The sequence below is a fragment of the Miniopterus schreibersii genome (genome assembly GCF_964146895.1).
Source record: "Miniopterus schreibersii genome assembly, chromosome: 18".
Classification (NCBI taxonomy): domain Eukaryota; kingdom Metazoa; phylum Chordata; class Mammalia; order Chiroptera; family Miniopteridae; genus Miniopterus; species Miniopterus schreibersii.
In genome coordinates, this window is record NC_138121.1 from 6696992 (window position 1) to 6720968 (window position 23977).

A 23977-nucleotide genomic window follows, 5' to 3' on the forward strand; every position below is an offset into this window, starting at 1 on the left:
GTCAGGTCCCAGGAAGGAACAGAGGAGAGAAGATGCTCCTGGCAGCCTCTCGTCCACCAGGCGTCAGCCCAGGGGATCTCTCCCATGGAGGCAAATAATGGTAGTTGCCATTTATTTGGGCAGCTCATCTATACTAAGCTTGAGGTCAAGTATTTAGGGATGTTTTAAGGTTACTTCACAGACATCATGGTAATCCGGAGCCATTTATCATTTATTCAATTTTTATTCTGGGGAAACTAAGCACAGTGTGACACAGTCATTGAATCAGGGTCATGCCGACCAGGAGCAGCAGATCAAACACAGCAAGGCCCTTGTAGAGCCACAGCCCTGCCTCTCCTCCACCCGGGGGGTCTTATCAGGTGTCTGTGCACCCCGAGACCAGCCATTCATTCAGTCCTTTGTTCTTAGCTGTCTCCAGCTCAAGGCAGATTTTCTAGTCAGGGGAGTGAAAGCAAGTGGAGAATTGATTTTTTACCTCAAGAACCAAATGACCTGCAGTGACAATCAGAGTCAGTACTGGGAACGCCCAGGCCTCCCCTCAGGTGGCCAGTCCCCACCTCCCTGCCCTGGACTTGAAATCACTTATTTGTTTCCTGATGTGTTGGCGTCACTGCCACTGGATATGAAGGAAAGGGCTTTGTCTTCCCACTGACCCCCTACACCTGCAGCCGGCTCAGGGCCAGCACTCGCATGCTCTTCGGTGAAGGGGGGAAGGAATGATGGTCACTGACTGACTGACTGACTGACTGAATGAATGAATGAATGAATGATTCATAATCTCTTCAGAGACTGGAACCTGCATGCAGAGTAGTAAGAGGTTGTGGCCACACCAGTTCCCTGTCCTTTCAGGGGCTGACACCTTGACCACAGAGCAGGATCCTCTCAGACGGTGAGATCCACCAGCCACTGTCCTTTCTCTTAGACGCTGCCCAATTTGAATGAATTTGACCAAACTCCAGTTCTCTTTCCTGAGTTAGAAAGAAAAGGAAGACCACATGTCAGATGCCCGGGTGGGGGTCCTCCCCATCTGCCTGACCATCCATAGAAACTGGCGACAGGGATCTTCTTCCTAACTTTACTAATATAACACGTCTTTCCCCCAGCTTGGTGTCATTCCTCCCTTTATACAACAGAGACACCCAACGTGCCCTCTGATCACTTCTGTTCTCTTAGCAGGACTCACATTCTCTCTCCCCAGGGAGTCAGATTTCAAACCCACTGTAGGTCTTTCTTTGGTCACATGTGACCTGGTTGGGCTGCAGAACTTGGTCTATGACCTGCAGTGCTCTCCAGAGAAGATTCCTCCAGAAACTGGTCTTAGATCTTTGGGGCATGAGTAATGATTTTCACATATTCTTTCACAATTTAACTCAAAATCTATCTCATAGCTGACAAACGTAAATGAGACCAAGGGCAGAGAGCATGGCTCTGCTGCCAAAGCCTGCCAGCTCCCTCCATCCCTCACTCTTTTCTAAATCATTCCTGGACTCTGCTCTATCCTTTCTGGGGTCATTGTCTCATGTCCGTCACCAGTGACCTCCTGGGCACACAGCCCCACCCCATGGCCCTGCAGCCTGGGTACTGAACTGACTGCCAGACATGCTTCTGGTCTCCCATGTGTTGTTTCTGCTCAGACTCCCAGTTCCAGGCCACGCTGCCCAGTCCTCTCGGGGCTTAAGGACTATGGGATGGCCCATCATTACTCATCTCTAGGATAACCCTGAATGTGAGGCCTCAGCTGTGTGGGTCTGTGTAGCTGGAAGGGACTCAGCACCCGCAACTTCCAGGTGAGGCCCCAAGGTCAGCCAGGCAGTGAGCTGGTCAGTGAGGAACCAGGACAGGCGCCGGGTGGCCTCTGGCTCCCAGTCCTACGTCTTTCCATGAACAAACCCTGATAGTTCCCTGACACTTCCCCCCAGACATAGAGCAGGTGGCCTTCCATCTCTGAGTGCTCAGGTCCTCATGCTTTTATTTGTCTTGTGATACACAGACCTGCCTTATTCTTTTAAAAATTGGGGTTGGCTGAGGGGTGAGAGGTGTCAACTCTGACTGAAGCTGCCTTTGGAGGAGTCAAAGGCACCACACAGGGCAATGTTCTCTCTGTTACCTGCACAGCGGTGTTACCCAAACCCCACATCACAAGCAACAACTCCAACCCCGAGGAGCACAAGGACCCTGTCCTGTTAACGTGTGAACCTCAGACTCAGGACACCACCTACCTGTGGGTCATCAACAGTCAGAGTCTCCCGGACAGCACCAGGCTGCAGCTGTCCAAGGACAACAGGACTCTCACTTTACTCCGTGTCACAAGGAATGACACAGGACCCTATGAGTGTGACACCCAGAACCCAGTGAGTGTCGGCCGCAGTGACCCATTCACCCTGAATGTTCTCTGTGAGTAACTTCTGTCCCTGCCTGGGCCAGGCTGACCCCAAATCCACACTGCCAGAGGTCAGGCTACATCTGTCCCTCTCAGGTCCAAGGACACAGACCCTCACTCTGAACACCCAGGTGGCCATGACTTCCTGTCCCAGGCAAATCCAGGCAAGTCCAGCCTTGGGTTAAAACTAGGAGTCAGTGGGCTGCTCCTGTCTGGAGAGGCTCTGGGTCAACAACTTATTATGGGACAAAAGGGTTAATGTGTCAGACTCAGGCTCAGTGCACACAGGGGGTTCTGGTTGGGACTCTTTAAAACAAGGCTGGGACCCAGCTCAGAGGGACAGTGTGGCCCTTACACAGACCAGAGACTTCCCCTTCCCTCTGATTACATCATGTGTGGCTTTGTTCTCTTTGCTCCAGATGGCCCGGACGACCCCACCATTTCCCCGCCAGACTCCCATTACCCACCAGGGGCAAACCTCAGCCTCTCCTGCCACGCGGCCTCTAACCCGCCTGCACACTATTCTTGGTTTATCAATGGGAAGCCCCAGCCACCCACACAGGAGCTCTTTGTCCCCAACATCACTAAGAATGATAGTGGATCCTATACCTGCCTGGCCCGTAACAATGTCACTGGCCTCAGTAGGACCACAGTCAAGACTATCACAGCCTCTGGTAAGTGCCCCCTAGACCATCGGCACCAGGCTGTAGGGTGCATACTGTCTAGTTTTCAGAAAAGAGCCTAGAAGATGTTGTCTCCCATCCTGTGGCCATGGACAAAGCAAACCACAAATTCTTCCCCTGAGCCCTCCCACTACAGCCCTGTAGACTCTCCTCCCCTGGCTGTTCTGATTTCTCATGGGGGAGCAGGGGTCCAGCCTTGGAAAGTGAGGAGGGGGTTCTCTCAGCCCCAGAAAGCCCCATATGGTGGAGGGGGCTTCACAGGGGGAAACCGAGGTCTTCAGGGTCAAGTTGCTTCTTCTGTCACTAATGCCTTCCTTCTGTCACCTCTTTTCTGTTACCTGCTCCGTGTGCTACAAGGAACTTACAAGGCTTTGAATCAGTCTCAGTTCTTGTTTTCCTAAGAGGAGGAGGAAACCACCTCCGAGGAGGGGTGAGCAGGACAGACCCCTGCTCTCTGCTCTGCTCCAGGCCTGACTCTGCTCTATGCCATGTGTGTTGGGACAGGGGTCTGTGCAGAAGGTGCATGGGGGGCCTGTCCTCAATCTGGTCAAATTGTGTCACTCACCAACAGCACAGCCTCCCTCAGGCCAGGCTGCATGGAAATGGGAAGAGAGCAAGCCACAGGGGAGACTCCTCCGAGCTGTGTCCTGGCTCTGAAGTCACCAGCGTATAAGATATTCCAAAGAGGCCCAGCCAGGGTGGCTCAGTGGTTGAGCATCAACCTATGATGCAGAAGATCGCTGTTCGATCTCTGGGTGGGGAACATGCCCCATTGCAGGCTGGATCCCAGTCCGGGAGGCAGCCTGTCGATGACTCTCTCATCATTGATGTTTCTCTCTCTCTCTCTCTCTCTCCCCCTTCCTCTCTCTGAAATCAGTAAAGACATTTAAAAAAAAAAAAAAAAAGGTACTCCAAAGAGGAGGAGTGAACCATGGTGCATGCCTGACAAATGGGTAGGCTCATCCATGAAGTCCCTTCATGGGACAGAAGGAGCAGTGCCACAAAGTTTGTAGTTTATGGAGGAGGCTAAGAGCACCAGCCTTTTATTAAAACTGTGGCTACTTCTCTCTAGAGATTTCCTTCTCTGTGATATTCAATCCGCAGGCCAGGAAGGGAAAGTCCCCTTCAGACTGAGAAACCCTTTAGATTGAACTTCTCTGGGTCCTAAGTTCATGGAGACTGACTGGCTGGGCTATTTTCTCTTGTAAATTATTTAACAAAAACGAAATGCCTTCCCATCTCTGTGTAAAGCTACCATACTAGAGAGGAGGTCTCATCTTTTAGGAAATCACAGGCGACTATAGGAAAGAGCCTCACAAAAGTCAGTGGGTAGAAAATTCCACCTGAAGATGAAAATGCTGGACACATGGGCTGAGTAGAGGTTCCTGGTGCTGATGCTACGGATATCCAGGGAGACAGGTCAGGGGTCATCCCAAGGTAATATAGAGATAAAGGGGTAAATATAGCCCTTTCCTTACAGATTGTCACCTGAACAAAGACACTCATCCTGCAGAGGTCAGGGCCATCCTCTGGTGACCTTCACAGAGCTCACTGTGGACTGGGAGTGGCTGAGATCTCTGAGGAAGGAGCCCACTCTCAGTCAGCCACCTCCTGTTTCCCCACAGAGCCCGTGGGAAAGCCCTCCATCCGAGCCAGCAACACCACAGTCACAGCACATAAGGACACTGTAGTCCTGACCTGCCTCACAGATGACACTGGGATCTCCATCAGGTGGTTCTTCAGTAACCAGAGTCTCCTGCTCACAGAGAGGATGAATTTGTCCCGGGACAACAGCATCCTCACCATACACCCCGTCAGGAGGGAGGACGCTGGGTATTATCAGTGTGAGGTCTTCAACCCCGTCAGTTCCAGGAAAAGTGACCCGCTCAGGCTGGATGTGCAATGTAAGTGACCGCTGCCCTCTCCCATTTGCTCCCTTGCATATTTCGTGGGCAGGGGGAGTGAGATGGATGAAAGCCTTGAGGACGTGGGAGCCTCCTTCAGAGCCTATAGAGCAAATGGGTAAGAACCCCAGAATTAGACTAATCTCGTCACTGTCGTTCTTTGCCCATGAGCTGTCTCACCTCGGGCAAGACTCTCACACACCTGAGCCTCAGTTGCCGGGTCTGTAAACTGGAATAAAACAGACAGACCTTAGGACCATTGTTGGGATGTTTATTATGAGGTTAATGAGAATGAAGCCCTTGGAGAGGGTGAACCTCAGCCAGGGCTCAGTCGATGCTGTTGATTATTTAGAATTGTTATTTTTATGAACATTGGTGTCATTAGCTGTAAAGTCAAGCAGAACTTGGTGAAAATGTCATTGGTCACTTAACAGTTCTGTGACCTCCGGTGATTAAGCACTTCCTGCCCCAGATTCTGTGTGTGCTCAGTGGGGGTGACCCCCCGTCACCTCCTCCCTCCTGGGGTGGAAGGATCAGATGGCACGAAGGGAAAGTATTTCCCACCCTGCGTGGACCACTGAAAACAGCCAGCACATTCTTGTTCCTAATCAGCACTGAGTGACAGGTAGGGCTGCCCTCTGAGACTGTCAGCAGTGACTGAGGAAAGAAACAGGGGCGCAGACGTGAGAGGGAAGAGGAGCTAAGAGGAACGTGAGCGGGACGTGGCAGTGGGAGCTGTGGGGACACAGCAGTTAGAGCAAAGCGAGGTTCCCAACGTGCAAAACAGAAACTGGCGCAACCGCCGGCAGCGGGGTGTCCGGGAGACGGTGGACGGCACTCCCAAACCACACAGACTAGGGGACCGTCCCTTCCTCCCTGACCAGGCCTCCCCCCTGCGAGGCCCCCCTTCCTTCCCCTGAATGGACTTGGGCCTTCTCCCCCTTCCCTCTCCTTTCAGCAGAACAAGAGGGCACTTGCTGCTCTGAGGGGGCCATTGCTGGCATCGTGATTGGGGTCCTGGTCGTGGTGGCGATGGGGTCCTCCCTGGGGTGTTTCCTGTACCTGAGGAAGACCAAAAGGTACAACGGCATTTCCTTCACCCTAATCCTGTCCCCTGCCCCAGGCTGGCCCCCAGCTGACCCAGGCCAGGAGGAGGAAGTCCCCGCCCTGGGACCCTGGGCTGGCTCTCTGTGGCCCCCGGGCTTCCCCACAGGGCTCCTCACTCACCCCATCCAGCCCCTCCCTCACCACCTGCTGACCAGGGCGTTTCCTCGACAGCTTCCTCACCTATAAATTAGGCACAATTAAGGAACTGTCCCCTCACGGTTGTCCTGGTTCTCTCCACAAACCTGCTGCGGTGCTGGCAGGTGGTCAGTGCTCAGTAAGGCACCTCCTCTTGTTTATCTAAATCCAGCCTCCTGGGTGAGGAGGACCTGCTGCCTCAGGATCTGAAGGTCATCCTGGCCAAAGTCACACAGCTGAGGGCGGAAGAGCCTGGACAGGCTGGGTGGGGTCGAGCCACCCCCCTACCCGTGGCCGGTTTTGTAGCCACAACTCTGATGTGGAAAGTGGGAGACCTGGGCCCAGACAGGACACCAGTGTCTGTGGTGTCCTTTTTGCCTCTGGTTCAGCAGAATGAGACAGGGCAGGCCACTGTCACAGTTTAGCTGTGGTGGCCTGGGGGGGGTCTGGCCACAGCAGGACACCATATGCATCTGAATGCAACTTGTAGCTGCCCCTGCTTCCCCCCAAGGCCTTGACCTTTCCACTAAGTCAGTCCCTCGGGTTGGTTCCTGTCCTGGGTCCTCAGTCCCTTCCCCAGTAACTTCCTCCCGGACCCCCACCTGCCTGTGGGTCCTTCCCCTCTGGGCCCAGGTCAGCCCTGGATTGTTAAGGCCTTACCTCAGTTCCCCTCTCCTGGGCCCTTCCCCTCCTAAACAAGGGAGCGAGGCCTCCACCCTCTGCTGGAAAAGGAGACCCTCCTTGTCCACTGTTGTGACACCAAAGCTCCCCCTTGACACCCCTCACAAATAAGTCTGACCTTTCCTAGGGCCAGTGACTCGAGTGGCCTCAGACAACACCCACCCCCAGCGTCCACCCCTGGTGAGTATCTGTTCAGAATGGGAGGGGTTTGAGGCCATGGGCCTGCACCCCAGTGTCCACTCCTGCTCTCCCCCCTCAGGCTCTGGCCCTTCCCTGGGGTTCAAAGGGGTTCTCATCAACCACACAGCCCAGGAGACCCCGACTCACCAGTCAACTTGACCTGAAGAGCTGTGTCACGTGTCATCACCTCCACCTCCCTGGACCCTAAAATGGCCAGAGGGTCTCGCTCTGGATATACTCTTTCACCCCTGTTCTTGGGAGCTAAGGAACCATCCCCTCCAGGGAAAATGGGCCAAAGCTTCCTCACCGCCTGGGTGCTAACTCCTCCTGTCTCTGCTCCCAGGCCAGGGTCCCTCTGGAACCTCCTCCTTCCCGGTAAGTGCTTCCCCTCCCTGTCCCTTCAGCCAGCTGTGCAGCACAGCACAGCACAGCTCCTTTCCCCAAAACAGCCAGCACAAGCTGAGCCCCGCCCCGGCCTGGGGGCAGATGCCCTGCCCTGAGTCTGCCCTGGGCCCCTTGGTGGCCTGAGGAGAACCCCCCCGGAGTCCAGCCTGGAGAAGAGTGGGCGCTGGGAACACCAGTCAGGGATCCTGGGCTAACATAGGCGACAGGGGTGAAGAATGGACTGGAATTTGGTGCAGGGCTACAGGTGTGAAGACAGCTGCGCCCCAGGCAGAGCTATCAGTCCTGTGGAGAAATGACCCTCCCTCCCTGTCCCCCTGATGCCCTCTCTCTGCCCCCTGCACAGGGACCCCTACCCGGCCCCAGGACAGCCAGCCCCATCTACGAGGTGAGTGTGGGAGATGAATGTTCTGTCCTGCAGGTTTCAGGGGCCCAGGACCTGCTGCCAGCGCAGCCCTGGCTGTGCTTCCAGGCTCAGGAAAGGGCACCGAAAAGTGAGAACAGAGGGCAGGGAGGAGGGAGGTGCCCGGGGACAGACACCCCCTGCACAGTCAGGTGCCCACAGCACCTGTGAAAAGCAGCACTGGTTCTGAGAAGGTAGCAGGGCTCAGAGGTCTCTACTTTCTTTCACAGGAATTACTAGACATTAACACAGACGTGTACTGCAGGATCAACCCCAGGGCAGACGGGGCTTCTTAGTTCCTCCAGGACCTGCTCCTTCAGTGCTGTGGGGAAGGGACAACCTGAGACCCCAGACCCTGTGGGGAAGATTGGGAACTGGATGGAGCCTGAGCCAGAGAACCAGCTCAGCCCTGAAGATATTCAGGACCTGGGTTCAAGGTCAGGGTCTCTCCTGATTATTGGACACCCTGACAGGCCCCCTGAGCCCTGATGGACCAGGATAAATGCTCCCATCTTCCAGAAAGTGACAGGGCCTGTAAGCCACCGTGGACCACCTGAGTGATCTGAATAAATGGGGACCTTCCCTTCCTTTGCTCTTTTTCTACTAATGGGAACTTCTTGTAGCAGAAATTCACCTGAAACTCGGGGTCCTTTCTCTCCAGGGTCACACAGGGAAACACTATCTCTAAGCTACCTCAGCCCCATGTCTGCGTCCTGGGAGAGAGGAGGGCTGTGAGTGTGGAGATGGGGGCCAGGCTAAAGGAACGGCAGAGATAAGAGGCTGCAACCCAGCCATGGGAGCTCTTGGCTGTCCTCACATGGACACCTCCCAGGGTTTGCCCTTCTGCACTTGGGCACTGGTCTCAGGAGCACAGAAAAGGGGCCATATCGTGTCCTCACAAAGACAAACAAGGATCCTTCTTTGGAGCCATTGCCTGTACCCATGGGTAGGGCACATATCGTGGGTGGGGCCCCTCTGAGTCCCCCAGTATCCTTTGCCTGTCCTCCTTCCTCACCCAGGCCCTGGTGGCCTCAACTAGTGGTCTCCACAAATAAACTTACCTATCCCCAAATTTAGGATCCAGGCTGCTGGGCTCTGTCTATGAGTTTCTGCTTTGACCCAAAGGCTAGCCCTCAGGACATCATTATATCTGGGGGACACAGAGTCTGTCAGAGTAACCAAGGTGGGGAGGACCCAGGATGGCTGCCCCGAGCAAGGCTCTCCTTGGCTGATCCATGACCTCCAGCCCCACCTTCCCATCAGTTTCCACTTTCCTACTTGATTCGGATCTCACTGAAACAGGCCTCTTTTCCACAAATGAGAGCCCAGGTCTTCCCCCAAACTAACTCTCACCCATGCTCCCATGGCCACGGGACAAAGTGTCCCCTCCTCCACCTGGCCCATGGGCTTCCCCCATCCATGCCTCATGGGTGGCCCCCTCTGCACACCTAGGCCAGCAGTTCTCAGTCCTTCCCTGGGGGCCCAGGATGGGTGCTGTTCCCCTGTAGGTTCACTTGGATCAGGGTGCTCACATTCCCACAAACAAAGCTGGTCCAACACCCAGGCACAAAGCCACAGTTCAGGACGATGCCCCATGTTGCTGGAGCATTGTCTGTCATTAGATGAGAGACAGTAACAAACCTTCAAAGTTTCACATCCTGAGTTAGCTCTAAGTCACTCCTTATCCCAATGCACACAGGGTTGGATTAGGCAAGGTGACACCTCTCATTGGTTTCCTACGGCTGCTGTAGGAAACTTAGCGGAGTCCGACAATGCAAATCAAGGTGTGCATATGGCCGGCCGGTTCTTTCTGTAGGTTCTTTCTGGTGTCCTTGCCTTTGCAGCTGTTAGAGGCCCGTGCATCCCATGGCTCACGGCCCCTCCTCCACCTTCAAAGCCGGCAGCACAGCCTTCTGAAGTCTCCATGCTCTGCTTCCTCATTGCACCTCCTTCCCCGGCTCTGCCTCTCCTGCCTCCTCTCTCCTTCATGAGGAAAGGACCCTTACGATCCTCATGGGCCCACCGATGTGCCACCATAATCTCTCGGTCACATGACCTTTCATCTCTAAGCTCCCTCCTCAGGTGATATATTCACAGAGTCTGGGGGCAAGGAACTGGACGGCTCGGGGCCTGTCCCAACCACACCTCTCAGGGCGTGTCCATCGGCTTCCTTCCCAGGAGTGGCCCGTGGGCAGCCTGGACCTGGTCATGCTGACTGTGGGCTCAGTTCCTGCAGTGATGCCCACGGCACCCTCACGCCCCTAGTGATGGAGGCAGAGGCCCCTCCACAATCCCGCAGCCCTTGCCATCTCCTCCTCATCGGTCATGCTCATTGTTAACAAGGAAAAGAAAGCAGATGCAACTCACAGCTCCGAGACCACAGCTCACAGCTCACAAGCCCCAGCTGGTGGTCCGTCAGCACCGCAGACAGGGTCCCAGAGATGCTCCTCCCTCGGACTGCAGCGGGGCACAGGCAATGAATGAGAAGGGACTGCGGGAAAGGCCATTTGTTTCTATTCTACAGGAGAAAGACACAACGAGGGGGATGTTGTTATAGTGATCACTGGCACTTGTGCGCCCACAATCACACACACACACACACACACCCTAGTTTGAAGGCATCAAATTGCAATGTGGTGTATCTGCGCGCGCGCGCGCACACACACACACACACACACACACACACACACACACACCCCTAGTTTGAAGGCATCAAATTGCAATGTGGTGTATCTGTTGCCCCCTTATGGCCAGAGATGGGAATTACACTACCATCCTCTCAGGAGCTTGGTAACCTGAAGTTTGGGTGGAAAGAAACCGCCCCCAGCACTGTTCTTCCTCTTTCCCCCTTATTTGCCAACTTACACAACGAAACAACTACTGGGCAGAGGAAAGCAGTTCAGATCTCCACATTTCTCAAAATTCCCTCAGTGAGAAAAGAGATCTGCAGGGGAGGCAAGAGAGATTCTACTCTGGGCAAATAATTTAACCTCCAAGGACCAATTTCTTCCTCCCAAAATGGGGATAGAAGCCATTTCACTGAGGTCTTGTGAGGATTTAAATGAGATCCTAATACTAGCACAGTAACTGACACATACCAAGTAGACAATAAGTGATCATGTTCTTAAATCATCCTGATGAGACTCAGCTCTCATTCATAAAGTGCTTTATTTTAAAGGGGAGGAAACTGAGACCCAGAAAAGGAGAGGGATTTGGCCAGGATTTCTAAGTCAGTGGCTGAACCCAGGCTAGCTCTCAAGTCCCCAGAGGCAGTGGGAGGAGAAAAGGAGTATTTGGGTTCCTCCTGGTTGCCGAGCATGACACTGTCACTTTGCCAGCCAGCCAGCCGCCTCCCTCCACCCCCTGCTCCTGCTCCCTTCACCATGAGCACCGCCCACTGCTCCCCCCCCCCACCTCCATGGCCATGTCTGGCCCTCTTCACACCTTCTACACTTCCATAACCCTCATGGACCACAGCACAAAGCCCAAAGGCAACTTTGTGACTTTATTTGGTTATGTAAAAGGGTCTGGGTATTTGTCCGGTCCAGCCAAATCACCCATCCCTAAAGGCAAGCAGGAGGCCTGAGAGGATGGCCCAATCAGGACCCCGAATGGAGGGCTCTGCACCAGCCATCTGGGCCTTCTGTACGATGTTGAGGACCTCAGTCACTCTGATGGTCCCAATACGGTGAAAATCTGCTAACAGTCTGTGATGTTCACGAGCACAGCCCATGAGGAGGAAGGTGGCATTGAGAAACCCTGCAAGGAAGAGAGGGAGGAGTCAGGGACACTTTCAAGACTCAGGTGCCCTGCCCCTCCTTCCAGACACCCCTCACAAGCCAGGAAACCTGCTCTCCCACCAAAGACTTGGGCACCAGGCACCTTCCTCCTGGGAATTCATGTGCCTGGTGCCCGCAACCCCAATCCCCTCTCCAGATCCCACCAGCCTCTCTCAGAGATGGGAAGGTACCAGACAGCACCTGGCACAGAGCAGGCATTTGGTAAAGTTTCTCTCTTCTCACCTGCCTGAAATGTCATGGTGGAACTGTAACACACATGGGCATTGTGGGGGCAAGAATCTGTGGTGACAAAATTTGGGAGGCAATCCGTAGAGTGCCCACCCACGCAGGTTGGGCAACTAAGGGAAGAAAATGTTGTCGGCTTGGGAGTGTTCTGGAGTTTCACAAAAGGATCCAAGTTGGTGAGATCATTGCAGAGATATGCCCGGCAGACACGGCTATAGGAGGCAATGGACAATCCAGGCGGTGAAACAAGGTAGGAGACACGTGGGGAGTAAGACAGCGATAGGCTGCAGCCTTTAAAACCCACGACTCCTCTTTTGTTCCCTGAGGAGCAGAGATTAGAGAGCTCAGATCAGTGGTGTTGTCCACAGCCAGAGTCCACTCTCCCACCCTCCACCCTGTTCTTCCTACTCACTACGCCCTGTCGCCGACTTCGCCCCTCCTCCAGTCCACTCACTGCAGCTGCTCAAGGCTCAGACGTCAGGGTCTCCATCTGTTCCTCCCCACTCCTCTCCCCACAGGAGCCACTCTGCTCCTCTCTCCTTGTGCCCCATCCTTTCTTCACCCCCAGATTGCCCTGCTCCTCCTGGGATCTGCCTACCTCCTGTCCAGCAACACCACAACCAGCTGGATCCTGCCCCACTCCTACCAGTGTCTTGACATTACTCCCAAATATATAGAGTGGTAAATATCTGGAACTCTAGTCCAGAGTCCCTCGGTGCTGGGAATAAAGCTAGGAGTCAGAACCACCACCAAAAAAAAGCATCAAAGTTGCTTCCCTTCACCTGTCTCAATGAGCACCAGCGTCTCCTCGCAGCCCTCACTCAGCCTGCACACCGTGTTCCGCAGCAGTAACCATTTCCAGTCACGGAAAGTAACAGCTCTGAAGCGTGAGGATGTTGCTTCATAGCACAAAAGAGCCCCAGCCCCTAAACGGAGAACGATCTTCCAGTTATCTGTCCCTCACAATACCTACACCGCCCCAGAACTGCCAAGGAAGAGCTCAGCCTACACAGATCCTGTCCCCTGAGGAACACAGATATCCACCCCCATCCCTCTGGGGGTCCCAAAGCATCCGGCACCATAGAACATACAGGGCAGAGCGGAGATGGCCCCGAGGAGGCAGAGTAGCTGCACAGGTCTCAAATGCTGAGGTCCCATGGTGCTGTGTCAGGGTCCTGGATGCCACAGAGATCAGTCTGGAACCAGTTTCAGTCTAGGTCTCAAGCTTGCTTCTTGTCAGTCCCTGGATTCTCTGTCACCTGCCTCTGGGTCACTGTTTCTCAAGCAGAAAATTGATTATCATTTTCTGTGGCATAGGCTCCCTGAGGCCTTCAGGGACACAGGTCTCATCTCCATAGTCTCCCCTCCAACCTAACCTGGACCCACCACATTAGTTTCTCACTCCCCTGCTTAGGTCCTTCCCATTAGACCGGGTGTTGAGCAGAGGATACTGGCTTATTCAAAAATCGCTATTCTCCAGAGACAATGAGATCGGAACAACAAATGTACACGTGGAAGTTGACTGACATGTTACTAAGTAATCCTTGGTTCAAAAAGGAAATTTAGAAATATTTAGAACTGAACACTATTGAACATACTACATGTCACACACACACATACACAAGTACCTGTAAAATCTGGTAAAACTGAATTGAGGTCTGTAGTCTAGTTAAGAGTATTGTACCAATGTCAATTTCCTTCTTATAAACTCCAGTTGTATAAGACGTCCCTGTGGGGAAGAAGGAGGAGTGTTTAAGGGACTGTATCGACAACGTTTGCAGCTTCCTGTGAGTTCCCAATAATTTCAACATCAAATGTTTGCTTTAAACTACTCGTCAAAATTTGGGCCAGATCTAAAGCAGTGTTTAGAAGTAAATTTACGCTTTATATTTATCAAGAAACAAGAAGCATTAAAAATATGTTCATGGCCTGGCTGGCATAGCTCAGCGGTTGAGCATCGATCTAGAATCCAGGCGATCAGGGTTCGATTCCCGGTCAGGGCACATACCCGGGTTGCGGGCTCGATCTCCAGTCAGGGGCGTGCAGGAGGCAGCCGATCAATGATGACTCTCTCATCATTGATGTTTCTCTCTCTCTCTCCCTCTCCTGTGCTCTCTCTGAAATCAATAAAGATATATTTAAATATATATATATATGTGTGTGTGTGTATATATATATATGTGTGTGTCTGTGTATATATATATGTTCATGGCCCTGGCCGGGTGGCTCAGTTAGTTGGAGCGTCATCCCATACACCAAACGGTTGCAAATTCAGTTCCCGGTCAGGGCACATATCTAGTTTGCTGGTTCCATCCTCAGTTGGGACATGTACCATGAGCAACCCATCAATGTTTCTCTCCCTCCCTCCTCTCTCTCCCCATTCTTGTCTCTCTAAAAAAATCAATAAAAACATATCCTCAGCTGAGGATTTTTTTAAAAGTTCACGCATTAACTCAAAAAGTTATGTAAGAAGCAACAAAGCATCCCACTCCTCAAAAAAGGATAGAAATAAAGATGGTAGAAATCAATAAAATAGAAAACAACAAATTATTACAAAAAACTAGCATTCATTCTTTGACAAATTAAAATAATTCACCAGCCATTCTAATTAAGAGAAAAAGAGAAGATGTAAATAAAATGCAGAATGAAAAATAGGAAGTGGCAGGCACCAGATGTTTTAAAAATAATAAAAGCATCATTAATAACTCTACATTGATAAATGTGAAAACCCAGATGAAGTAGATAATTTCTAAAATGATAGGAAATGCCAGAACGGGCAGAGGAGAGTAAATGCAATGTCTTAAACCAATGAGAATGACCAAGGAACTCCAGCAAATTGACAAGAAAAACAGAGCAACCCCAGCAGGAAAATCGGCCAAGCACACGAAGAGGCAGTTCTCAGAAGAGCGAAGAGACACTCGAACCCACAATAATGAGAGAAGTGAAATATACCAAACTGTACATCCATCAGACTGGCAAAAGATCAGAAAGCTGGAAGCAGACAAGCGTTGGCAGGAATGTAGGGGTACAGAGGTCCCGGTGCGTGGCATCTCATTGGGTAGTTAGGGGGTGGGTGGAATAGGGACTCTGAGGACCAGAGGAGAGTTCTGATCAGTGTCTCAGGCCCTAAGCACCATTGCAGGGAGGACTCTGGCAATAATCAGTTAGATTAGGTTTAAAAATACCCATTTCTGGTGTATCCTAGGTGTACATAACAGATTTCCGCCTTCGTGTACAATAGAACACGTACGAGGCTGCAGCACTGTTGTGGTGGCAGTAAGTTGAAGGCAATGTGGGCACCCTTCCCAGAGACCTAGTCAACACTCAACACACAGAGGATGCACACCACGGAATGTCACACAGCAGTTAGAAGAAACACATTATATGTACACATAACGTGTACAGGATGGATCATAAAAACACAGTGCTAATTATTTTAAATAGTAAACAATACAACTGTCACTTGCATAAATCAAAGCCTCATGCACATAAAACGCTGCAAGTCTTGCAAGAACACACACAAACCAAAAGGCATGCATTGGCCACCTGGAATGAGTGCCTATGGAAGGGTTAGGGGATGAGAGTAGGGAGTGGGGGTTACTGGAAATAACTAAAACAATGTAGGTGGCCCAGCCTGGCGTGGCTCAGCAGTTGAGTGTGGACCTGGGATCCAGGCGATCGGGGTTCAATTCCCGGTCAGGGCACATGCCCGGGTTGTGGGCTCGATCAATGACTGTTTCATCATTGATGTTTCTATCTCTCTCTCCCTCTCTCTTCCTCTCTCTGAAATCAATAAAGATTTTTTTTTTTTTTTAAATGTAGGTGGTACAAAGTCCATAGACCAAGGTTTGAACCTTCACCCTCCACTTATTAGCTGTGCAACCTTGTGCAATTTGTTGGGCACATTCATAAAGCGGATTAATGATGCATCTTGTAGGGTCATTGTTGAAAAAATAAAATTATTAACATAAATAGGCAAGTGCTAAGCTCTCCATAAGTGGTTCACCTGTCTTCTCTCCCCCTCCCCCCTCCACTATCTAAAGAATCAAAGTCAAGCTCTTTAGCTGGTTTCAAGCATCCCACTCACCCCCACCCCACCGTGGCCCCTAGATTGGTCCCAAACAACCTTTCTAACTTTGTCCAGGACTGCAGGCCTGCACAGGAGTCCAGCTAGAGGTCCCCTACTGCCACCCTTTTCTGTCCAGAATGCCTGACACACAGGCTGTGTCTCCCAGAAATCTTGGCAAATGAAAGGACTAAGACACACACAACAGGGACACAGGGATGAGAAATGAAGGCTGACAAAGGATCACACAAAGAGATCGAGCCAATCCGAGGAGACAGCACACACCAGCCCAGAATGCAAAACGACAGGTGCCAACAACCTGAGCAAAAGCGGGGACAAAACCAAAAAAAAAGAAAAAAACAACTGGAATGAAATCCTCGAGGAGAAAGGGATTAAGTGGCGGTTGGAGGCGACTGAGGAAGAGAAGTTGTACGGAGGAGCAGCTGATGGAATGGAAGCTTGCAGGGAGACAGGAGAACCAGCAGAGAGCAAACAGGGAGCGGGCACGAAGAGCAGGGTCCCAGGGGCGAGGGAAGGCGCAGGCCTTCTTTGAGGGTGGCAGAGAGAAAAGGAGACGGGACAGAACACAGAGAAGCGTGGACAGCGCAGCAAGGACTGGAAGGGAAGTGTGAGACGGTCCAACAGAGACACCCGATTACAGGGTGGAGGGCCGAGGAGCGGGCCGCCTGGGAGGGAGGCGCACACAAAGGGGGGCAAGGGCCGAAAAGATGGACGCTTTCCGGAGGCGGCTAGGAAGTGGAGGCAGTGCGGACGGGGCCGGGCCGTTAGGGGCTGAGGCCTGAGGAGAAAGGAAGTCCGAAAGTGAGCATTATGGACAAGCAGAGACTCCGAGAGAATTGGAAAACCAGGTTAGGAAAATCAGCACCCACGCGGGCCAGAAGAGACACAGGAAAGAGGCGCAGTCTGGGGAGGCTCGGGAAGGAAACAGGGAGCTCACAGGGTGGGGAGCGCACAAAAGGAGAGGGTGGGTCGGGAGCTGGGGCACCGGGAGAGAAATGAGAGAAAACACGTGAGTCCACGCAGCGAAGAGGAGCCGTCCAGCACCGAGGCCGAGAGCACACGAAGCGCGGAGCCGCAGTCCAGGCCAGAGGGCAAGACCGCGTCTGCGCAAATGCACCCGGGTCAACGCCAGGGGGTGGGCTGGGCTGGCTGTTCCTGGGGGGTGGGGCCAGCCTCGTCCTGAAAGCCGTATTCGAAGCCCCATTGGCCACCTTGCCCAAAACGGGAAGAACAATCTGGAAAGGCAAGCCACTGGGAGAGGGGAGAGGGGAAAGAGGCGCGAGTCTCAACTCGACGCGCTATTGGTTGGCCTGCTAGTCCCGCGCGAGTAGAAGCGGACTGAAAGTAAAGGGTGGGCCGTCAGGGAAGGATCTTGAAACTCATTGGTCGCTTGCCTCGGAGGCAAGAAGAGGCACTTGAAGCTCATTGGTTCTTCTCAGATGAGGCGGGAAAACTGGCGCGAGCGCAGCCGTTCCTTAGGTCACTTCCTCACCGCGGCCTTTTGCCTCCTCCTGACTGAGTCTGACCCAGCTCGAGACTGTGGTAACCGCGGGCTGAGGACGCGAACACGACCCCGCCCCTCCCTGTTCCACCTCCCTCTCTCTTGCGTTGGACCCCGCTCCCCGCCCCCCAATCCCCTCGCCTACCCGGGACTCGCCCCCTCGCGCTCCTCCCCTCCCTTCCCCCACCCCCTGGGCCTCGCTGCGAGCTCCGCGTGCCCCGCCCCCTCCCTGAGACCCTAGAACCGGCCACGGCACAGCTTTTGAAGGAACAGCCGCTGAAAGGGGGTGCATCGAGTAACAGCTGCATGAGGGGACGTACTGTGGGAGGTGGGGTGGGCCAGACACCAATTGTTGGGTGTGAGCAACGGCCGCAGTGATTCGGGTTTTTGCATCTGAGTTTGGAGGCCGTGTTGGGTGCAAGAGCAGGATTCCTCCCGGGAGGAGAGTGATCAGGGCCCTGCATGTGGAAAGGGCTCAGAAAGCACTTGTTGAGTGAGTGATAATTACTGAAAGTGGGGCAAGGGATCCGTGAGAGTAATGGAATTCATGAGGGTGCAAGAGAGTGATCTAGTCAAAAGGGGAAATTGAATTGCAGGCCGTACATGAGTTGAAAGGTAGAGCATCAGATATTTGTAAGAGCTGGATAAACGCAGGAGGGAAGGATAATCATTGTGAAGAGGATGCCAGAAAAAAAACTGTTGGAACAGGGTGGTTGTGGAGAGGAGATGGGGGGTTCCTTGCAGGGGCCATGAGAGTTCGTGAGTATGCCTGAGACCGGGTTTGTGCTCAGGAAGGTACAGGTGAGCAGAAGAGAATGCTGCTTGGGTTGAAAGAATAGATAAGAAAGGACAGAGGAGTGGGGTTCTTGGGAAGAAGGTACACTGGGAAGGAGGGTGCCTGAGGAAGGCAGTGGGTGACGAAGGGAGAAGCAAGGGTGACAGCAGAGCCCAGAGGTCAGGGCGGAGAACCAGCCCAAGTGGCCTTCCAGGGGCAGGAGGGCTGGTCAGAAGAGGGCTCACGTGGCCGTCCTGACCCTCCACTCCTGCCCCCAGATCCATGGAACCTAATGAAGTGCTTGCTGTCCACCACTGCCCCTCAGACTCTGCCACAGGGGATGCGGCCCGAGTCCCCCAGGGCACGGAGCTTATCCCTAAGAGAGCTGTCAGCCGCTCTCCAACCTGTGCCCGCTGCCGCAACCACGGTGTCACTGCCCACCTCAAGGGCCACAAGCGCCTCTGCCTCTTTCAGGCTTGCGAGTGTCACAAATGTGTCCTCATCTTGTGAGTAGGAGATCCAGGGAAGGGAGGAGGTTGGGTTCCGTGTCAAGGGTGGCTGACTTTTGACTCACAAGCCCCCTTTTAGGGAGCGCCGAAGGGTCATGGCTGCCCAGGTGGCCCTGCGTAGGCAGCAGGAGGCACAGCTGAAGAGGCACCTGGCTCAGGGACTGATGAGAGGGGCAGCTTCTCCCAAAGCTCACAGCCGTGTCAAGAAGGGAGCCACGCGGCCAGGGGTCCCCTGTGAGTGTCTCCCCCTGTGAGTGTCTCTGGCTCGGAATGGGACGGGGATTTGGGTGGAGAAAGCTTGAGTAGGGAAGAGTCCCAGACATGCCACTGAATTGGTATGTGACCTTGGGCAAGGTGTTTTTATTCTCTGGGCCTCGCCCCCCCCCCCCCCCCCGCTTAAAATGTGATCAAGTGTTAGGAGGCTGCATTGAGACCTGTGGGTACAAAAGAGCCCATGGGAAGTTGAGAGCTCAGTTTTCAGTTTGCGTGGGATGGTGTCAGGAGAAAGGATTCACCAAAGCTCTCCCTGGTCCCCCGCAGCTGGAAAGGAGAACATAGCACCTCAGCCTCACACCCTCCATGGGGCAGTCCCACTGGCACTGACACCCCCTGGGAAGGTAAGGAGAGCCTGGGCCCTGAGAGAGTCACTCCTCTCCTGGCCCCTGCCCAGACCCCTTCCTCTCTGTCCTTGACACCTGGGCTCTACGTCCAACCCTGACTTGCTATATCATCTTGGGCAAATCTCTTCTCTTCCATGGGCAAAATGAAGGGGTGGGACTTTATGGCCCTCCAAGCTACCCTCATCCTAGAATATACCCATTCCTTCCCCAGCCTTGTTTCTGAGTCCGTGTGTACTCTGCCCTTGCAGGAGAATTCCCAGGGGCCTCTGCGGCTTAGCCGTCCCCCAGAAGCCTTGCCTTTGCCCTGGACTCCAGTGCCTCCAGATGCTTGGACCCCTGGACACTGGCTGCCTCCAGGCCTTTCCATGCCACCCCCCGTGGTGTGCCGCTTGTTATGCCAAAAACCTGCTGTCCCTCTGCATCCCTTCCCTGGTAAGATGAATTCAACAAATGTTTGAATGCCAGTGTACCCCTGTATCAGAAAGAGAAGAGGAAGAGGTTACAGGCTAGGAAGACGGAGGACAGAAGCCATGACCTCTGACCCCTATACACTCTGCATTCTCTCCCCCTCATTAGGCTTTGACCCTGGCACCTCCCTCCGGCTGCCCACTCACGGGCCGCGTCCTTCCTGCCCAGGATCTCGCCCAATACTGACGGCTTCTCTTTCTGGAGAATCCCAAGGGCCCTCTACCCTGCCCCACACGTGAGTAGGGAGAGAAGATAATGTGCTTATCATGTGCCTAACCCTGTGCTGAATACTACAGTAGATGATTAAGGAAGAAGAAAAAGTCTCAGACTGACTAATGGGTGAGGCGGAGCTCTCCTAGCTCTGCCATTGCCTGGCTGTGAACCTTTGTACAAGTACTTTTACCTCTCTGAGCCTGTTTGTTATATCAGTAAACTAAAGACACTATTACTTACTTCTCAGATTGTCCTGAGAATTAGCGATAATATCTAATACACGGGTAGCACAGGCCCTAGCCTTGAACAGAGAGCAGCTGTTAGATCCAATAAAACAGATAATATGAAGTCCAATTGCCGCTGAAATGGGGAGAGCATGATGATGAGAGCCTCAGAGGCCTAGAAGACAGGTCAGAGGCCATTAAAGAAAGCTTCCTAAAGGTGGGCCAAGCTGCTTCTCAAGTTCCACGGGGATTATGGAACTAGAGGAAGGGAAACCAGACTCTGGTAGGGCAGGAACAGTCATCCCATTTCCTCTAGATGTTTTGTCAGTTTTTTAAAAATTGACACCAGTGTTTTCCCATAATCCTCAGAGTAGTCCTGGCAGAAAAAAGCTGGCAGGGATTGTCATTTTACAGGAAACAAAGCAGGCTAACACAAGGGAAGGGACTTGTCCAAGACCACAAAGCCTAATGACCCAGCAGTAACCCAGATCCCCAGATTAGAATACAGTCATGAGTCACTTCACAACAGGGTGCACTCTGGGCGATTTTGTCATCGTGCGAACATCAGAGTGCACGTACAAAACCTAGATGGCATAGCCTACTACACACCTAGACTATGTGGTGTAGGCGATTTATTGTAGGCTACAAACCTGTGTATCATGTTACTGTACTGAAGACTGTGGGCCATTGTAACACAGTAATAAATATTTGTGTATCTAAACATAGAAAAGGTACAGTAATAAATATTTGTGTATCTAAGCATAGAAAGGTACAGTAAAAATATGGCATAAAAGCTAAAAAAAAAAAAAGTGGTACACTTGTATACGGCTCTTACCATGAATGGAGCTTGCAGGACTAGAAGTTGCTCTGGGTGAGTCAGTCAGTGAGTGGTGAGTGAATGTGAAGGCCTACAACATTACTGTCCACTACTGTAGATTTTATAAACACTCCACACTTAGGCTGCACTAAATTTATTAAACAAAATGAGATTAAATCAAGGCCAAGAGAAAATGATGTGGTAAACAGGAGATGTATGAGGCTGCTGCCTGTGTAACACTGCACAGTGCTTTACAGCAAGCTTTATGAGTAGAAAGCGAACACTATAAAGTATAGTATAGCAAACACATAAGACATTAACGTAGTGGTTTATTATCAAGTATTATGTACTGTACATAATTGTATACTTTTACATAACTGGCAGCACAGTAGGTTTGTTTACAGCAGCATCACCACACACACGTGAGTAATGCATTGCACTATGATGTTACAATGGCTAAAACATCATGAGGCAATAGGAATTTTTCTGCTCTATTATACTTTTATGGGACCAACGCTGTATATGTGGTTCATCATTCACCTAAACATTGTTATGTGGTGCATAGCTGTATAGCAAAATCCTGCTCCTCTTTCCATGTGTATGTGTCTGTCCATGTGTTTACTATTCCTGGCATCTTCTCTTTTTGTTTCTAGATGCTCAACTTTGATACTTCAGCCCTGTAGCACCACAGACCCTCTTCTGCTACAACCACAGGTCCTGGGAAAGAAGTGGGATCCAGGACCCTGGGAGGACGTTCACCTGGGGAGGGGAGAGTAGGGGATAGTTAAGTAACTGGGAGCTAAGGGAGCACTTGCAGGGTGGGCAGAAGTGAGGGTTCCCAGTCTGCTTCTCTCCCTTGCCTTTGCAGGCCCCCGGAGCCTCTCACCTGGCCTGGACCTCTGCCTCCTCAGAGCGGCAGCTGCAGCGGGAGGCAGCTGAGGCTCTTGTGGGGCTGAAAGATTCATCCCAGGCTCCCTGCCTGACCCCTTCTGTCCCACCCAACTCTGCCTGGATCTCCTTACTCCACCCCCGTGGCCCACCAGGTAACCTGTTTCTTGAAAGGAAAGGATGGGGTAGGGATGGTTGTGAAATGGAGGTACTGGAGTAAGCAGGGACTAACCAAGGACATCAGGAGGTCAGCAGTTTGAATGTCCTCAGGCCCAGGCCCCAAGCTTCTCAACCTAGCACCAAGGGATTGCAGTTGAGAGTTATTCAGTGGATCAGTTTTATCAGTTTTATGCTCAAAAGCAAATGACCAGTGCCCTGATGGCAAGGAAAGTGAGGCCCTGGGAGAGGCAGGGACCTGCTTAAGGGAATAAAATAAGACAGTGGCAGAGTCTGGTCTCCTGACTCCAGGCCAAGGCTCTCTCTACACAAGTTCCCTGCTCAAAGTTTGGAGAGGAGCTGAAGAGGTAACAAGGGTCTGCAGGGGCGGAGGGGGGCTTCCATTCTACTTGGGAAAACTGGATGCCTTCACAAAGCTCAGTGACAAACCTGGAGAGAACTACAGGAATCTTGAGGAATGAGAAACACCTATGGGGACAGAGAGGGAAGACTGAGAATTCTCCTGTCCAAAACAGTAGTTTGGGCATGGTGTGTGAATGAGGAAACTGTCCTGGAAAAGCTGATAGAACAGGAGGAGATGAGGCTGGAGAGGCTTTTCTGGTCATGGAGGTCTGGCATGCCAGTCTTAGGAGTCCAGCCCAGCAACTGTGCATGAAGGGGAGCCAGAGAATGTTTCTGAGCTAGGCAGGGACATACTCAGAGAACCCGAGCTTTTGAAAGACAAGTAAGGTGGATGTGATGGAGGGATTGGAGAGACAAGACAGGAGGTGGGAAAATGAGTGAGGAGGAAGTATTTGCTATAATCCAGGTAAACAAAGGTGAGACTTGGATTGGATGGGGTAAAAAGATGGGGTTGCTAGGAGGGGAAATGGATGTGACCTGGTCCTGCCCCCTTTCTTCCTGCCTATAGCTCCTGCTGGAGGAAGAGGATTCCAGCCTGTTGGCCCTTCTCTCCGACCCAGCCCAGCACCCTCCGTTGCTCTGCATATTGGGCGCCTGGGTTCCATCTCCCTCCTAAGTTAGAAGCCCAGAGGTGGGGGCCTCACTGGGGCAGGGTGAAACAGCCTGTAGGCACTGCATATTTGGTATTTTACTTATGGATTTATGCATGGAATTTAATGTAGTAAAAGCTTCAGGCTCTGTTTAAGCCTTCAGGTGCTTTGTTATCTTTTGGTTCCTTTTGCAGCGTGGGCATTTCCTTGGCCAACAGTGTATATTCTCTTACCCCCTTGGATCTTGGGACCTTTTTAATATCTCAGCAAAGATAGAGCTGTGCAATTTAAGCTTCTCAATAGGTTTTTGCATGAATTCATGTTCCAGGATATTTATTTGACATGCCATTCTGTACATACCTGTGCACTTATGTCTGTTTCCATGCAAGCGAACAGGAGAGTGGTTTGTGTGTCTAGGATTGTGTGAGTAAGGAAAAAATAAAGCTTTATTGTTTTAAGCCACTGAGATTTGGGGACTGTTTGTTACAGCATCCAAACCTAGTCTATCCTGACAGAAAGGACTTGTTCATTTCACTTCTCAAAGTGAAAAATGGTTATTCAGTAACTACCACAGACAAAATACAAACATGGATTTTATGGACAGATAAGAGTGGTAGAGGGAGACAATGGGAGATTCACTGATTCAGTAATTAAGTGCCTGCTTTGGGCCAGGCATAGACAGTTTTCAGGTGTCCAAAGGGCCACCAACTGAAGTGCCTACAGGGCCAAGCAGATCATATAAATGAGTAAAGAAGGCCAGGTGAACCCTAGAAAACTGAGAAAACATGCCCTACTTTACAGGACAG

At 52.1% G+C, this 23977-nt stretch overlaps 3 protein-coding genes across 3 annotated transcripts in view; all 3 read left to right on the forward strand.

Moving 5' to 3' along the window:
- The window catches only part of LOC308547823 (cell adhesion molecule CEACAM1-like), a gene marked incomplete at its 5' end in the record, with an annotated part of 75284 nt that extends 70103 nt beyond the window's left edge, over nt 1-5181 (forward strand). Inside the window, 3 exons of the mRNA XM_081118704.1 lie at nt 2116-2394; nt 2800-3054; nt 4689-5181. Of these exons, the coding sequence (XP_080974830.1) occupies nt 2116-2394; nt 2800-3054; nt 4689-4975 (821 nt within the window). The 3' untranslated portion in view covers nt 4976-5181. The remainder of the gene's footprint in view (nt 1-2115; nt 2395-2799; nt 3055-4688) is intronic.
- On the forward strand, nt 5025-8374 carry LOC308547826 (uncharacterized protein). The gene is made up of 6 exons (XM_081118706.1): nt 5025-5085; nt 5926-6046; nt 7018-7070; nt 7414-7445; nt 7819-7860; nt 8141-8374. The coding sequence occupies exons 1-6, from the start codon at nt 5034-5036 to the stop codon at nt 8327-8329; spliced, it is 489 nt and encodes a 162-aa protein (XP_080974832.1). The 5' UTR covers nt 5025-5033; the 3' UTR covers nt 8330-8374.
- Nucleotides 8375-12124: 3750 nt separating this feature from the next.
- On the forward strand, nt 12125-23202 carry DMRTC2 (DMRT like family C2; the record flags this gene model as incomplete). Its single annotated transcript, XM_081118244.1, has 9 exons — nt 12125-12150; nt 18542-18769; nt 18852-19006; nt 19313-19389; nt 19641-19824; nt 19969-20095; nt 21768-21828; nt 21983-22157; nt 23090-23202. 9 exons carry the CDS (start codon nt 12125-12127, stop codon nt 23200-23202), a joined length of 1146 nt encoding a protein of 381 aa, XP_080974370.1.
- Nucleotides 23203-23977: the final 775 nt, after the last annotated feature.